The sequence below is a fragment of the Adiantum capillus-veneris genome, chromosome 18 (assembly GCF_014529385.1).
Source record: "Adiantum capillus-veneris isolate H3 chromosome 18, ASM1452938v2, whole genome shotgun sequence".
In the NCBI taxonomy this organism is placed as follows: Eukaryota; Viridiplantae; Streptophyta; class Polypodiopsida; order Polypodiales; family Pteridaceae; genus Adiantum; species Adiantum capillus-veneris.
Genome location: NC_140948.1, coordinates 107,056,587 through 107,059,020, shown reverse-complemented (window position 1 = coordinate 107,059,020; position 2,434 = coordinate 107,056,587). Strand labels below are relative to the sequence as shown.

At 40.9% G+C, this 2,434-nt stretch overlaps 1 protein-coding gene across 1 annotated transcript; it reads left to right on the top strand.

The window, feature by feature from the left end:
• Positions 1 to 288: 288 nt before the first annotated feature.
• LOC147436171 (putative methyltransferase PMT8) lies at positions 289 to 1,200 on the top strand. The gene is made up of 3 exons (XM_086487836.1): positions 289 to 639; positions 760 to 924; positions 1,147 to 1,200. Exons 1-3 carry the CDS (start codon positions 289 to 291, stop codon positions 1,198 to 1,200), a joined length of 570 nt encoding a protein of 189 aa, XP_086343962.1.
• Positions 1,201 to 2,434: the final 1,234 nt, after the last annotated feature.

Here is a 2,434-nt window from a genome sequence, read left to right as displayed (position 1 = left end):
GTCTGTATAAAGATGTTTGCGTTTGGAGATTTTTAGCAAATTTTAGGCATTCATCACAAGGGATGTTGAGACATATAGAGAGTGCTTCTTTTGTAGCTCTTTCCTTGATTTTTTTCTTTATCCGTTTTCTTGTGTCTCTTGTTTTTCTGTTTTGTGAGTGTTTTGTTTTGCAATTTCAGTCTTTTCTTTTTCTATGAAGGTATACACTTTATAAGATTTATGCTCCCTTTGAGTTTTGAACGAGTACCTTTTTTTTTGAAATGCATGCAGACTTGTGGAGTTATTTGAATGTTGGGGAATCACAGTTCTGCCAAAATGCGGGGCCACAATGATGGTTCACAAGTAAAACGCCTAGTACTCTCAGTTTGTCTAATGCTTGTGGCATTGCCCCTTGTATGCACATATTATGGGTCGTTTTTGAAAGCTTCTCTTCAGAATAAAAGAGATTCAATGCATCTGCAAGATGTTGGGGAGATGGCTTCAAGAAGGCTTGGCAGAAATGCAGTTGAAGATGATGATGCAAATGAGTCTGGCTCAGAACCGGTGGAAGGAGCAGCAGATGCAAGTATCAGAGAAAAAGTAAACAAAGTATCTAACACAGAGGACAATGTTTTTGATGTGACCATCAAGACTTTTCCTGTAAGTCTCTTACATTCAATAGACTTCTGAAGGGTAGAGCGACCCTTGTGTCTTATATTTTAGAAAACTATTAAGACTCTGAGAAGCAACCTCTCATTTTGGCAAGACTTCTTCGTGCAGTCTTGCGACATGCGACATTCCGAATTGATACCATGTTTGGATCGTCGTCTCCATAGCCAGCTTAAACTGAAGCTAAATCTTTCCTTAATGGAACATTATGAACGTCACTGTCCTCCTCCACATCGAAGGTTAAACTACCTCATACCTCCACCTCCTAACTATAAGGTGTGTCTATTGTTGCTTTTATCGGTTCTCATGAAGTAGAGATGTATACAAGTTAGTATGATTGTGGAAGTGTTGATGAGAAAATAAATATTCTGGTCCAGTGCCTCGATAGACCTGACCATAACAAAGTCAATTTGTCTTTTCTTTGTTCTAGTGATAGCTTGTGATATGTGGTTTTAGTTTTCTTTTTCAAATCCTGTTTTTTTAATTTTGCTTTTTCAGTTCTTTTTTCTCTTACCTTATCCCCTAGTCACCTTCAAAGGGAGATCCTTTTGACTGAATGAATCATATATATTGAAAGTGGCAATCAATTTTGTGAGAGGTGGTCACTCAAATGAAGTGCAAATCCTTAACTTGAAAAGAGAAACTATAACAAAATGGAACTTCTATTTAAGACCGGTACTCACAAAATCTCTATCAGGATGGAATCATTGGTCTGAGAACTGGCACCCCTTTTGTTCTATTTTGATTTACAAGCACAAAGTGTGCTCTTACATTTTTTTCACACAAGTTTGAATGTAGTGCTATGTCAAGGCGGAGACTTTTAATTGAGGTCCTTGGCCTGTTTACGTAGGCTCCAAAAGCATTTGGCTGGAAAGCTGCTCTTCTATGAGCATGCCGTCCTCAAAAGCTACCAGTATGAGTGAGTATTTGTCTGCTAGGCCCAAAAAATAAGGCTGCCTTCTGTATTCATGATATTGGCTTTTGACGACGATCCCTGCTTTTCCTAGATGGTGCCGATTTTGGTACTATGGCATGTGACAAGTCAAGATTTACTGACTACGTAGTCCATATTGATAACATCCCCCTCACAGCCACCGCGCCCCCCCCCCCCCCCCCCCCCCCCACAACCACCACCACCACCACATCCCTAGCATCCCCCCAAAAGTAAAGTAAAGAAAACCACACGCACACACACACAAGCCCCCATCCTTTCTTTTTTGGGCCCTTCTTGAAAAATCAAATCGTCCATGATTGGGTACATATCATCCCAAAAGACACATGCTTGATTGAAAGTAGAACTTATTGATTCATCAACGTAGAGAAATAGAGAACAAAAGATTAAGTTGCGACAAAAAACCTTGTCAGAGTTCCATTTCTTATCGCAAGGTGGCTTCGACATCTCTCAAGAGTAGGATTATGGAGTGGGGGACTATTTTTGTGGTTGTACCCAGCCTTATGTGAGGTGGGCGTACCTGCCCGAGGCTTGGTGTGCCATGTATCTGATCATTGGGAAGGTGTGCTAGAGACAAGAGCCCTGTTCCTAGGTCAGTTTGTGGTCAGAATCTGAGTTTTATTAATTTGATGGCATTTTGGACATGTGGCATTTATTTATGGCTTCTCCTAATGGATATGGGTTGTGGGCTGTGTCAGGTACACAGCTAACCCTATGTGTATGTAGACAAGCTAACTTCTACTTCTAGGGCTTAGGACAGCCTAGGGAGTGTTTTGGCACCCTTGTGAGCTTGTATGCAGGTCTGCATGTCCACCACTTTAGATCTAGGTCTTA

Bases quoted from the DNA above. Each gene is read 5' to 3' on its own strand.
- LOC147436171 (XM_086487836.1), top strand. From the start codon at position 289: ATGTTGGGGAATCACAGTTCTGCCAAAATGCGGGGCCACAATGATGGT. The intron at 640-759 runs GTAAGTCTCTTA...TTCTTCGTGCAG, and splicing joins TGACCATCAAGACTTTTCCT to TCTTGCGACATGCGACATTC. The intron at 925-1,146 runs GTGTGTCTATTG...TTGCTTTTTCAG, and splicing joins CTCCACCTCCTAACTATAAG to TTCTTTTTTCTCTTACCTTA.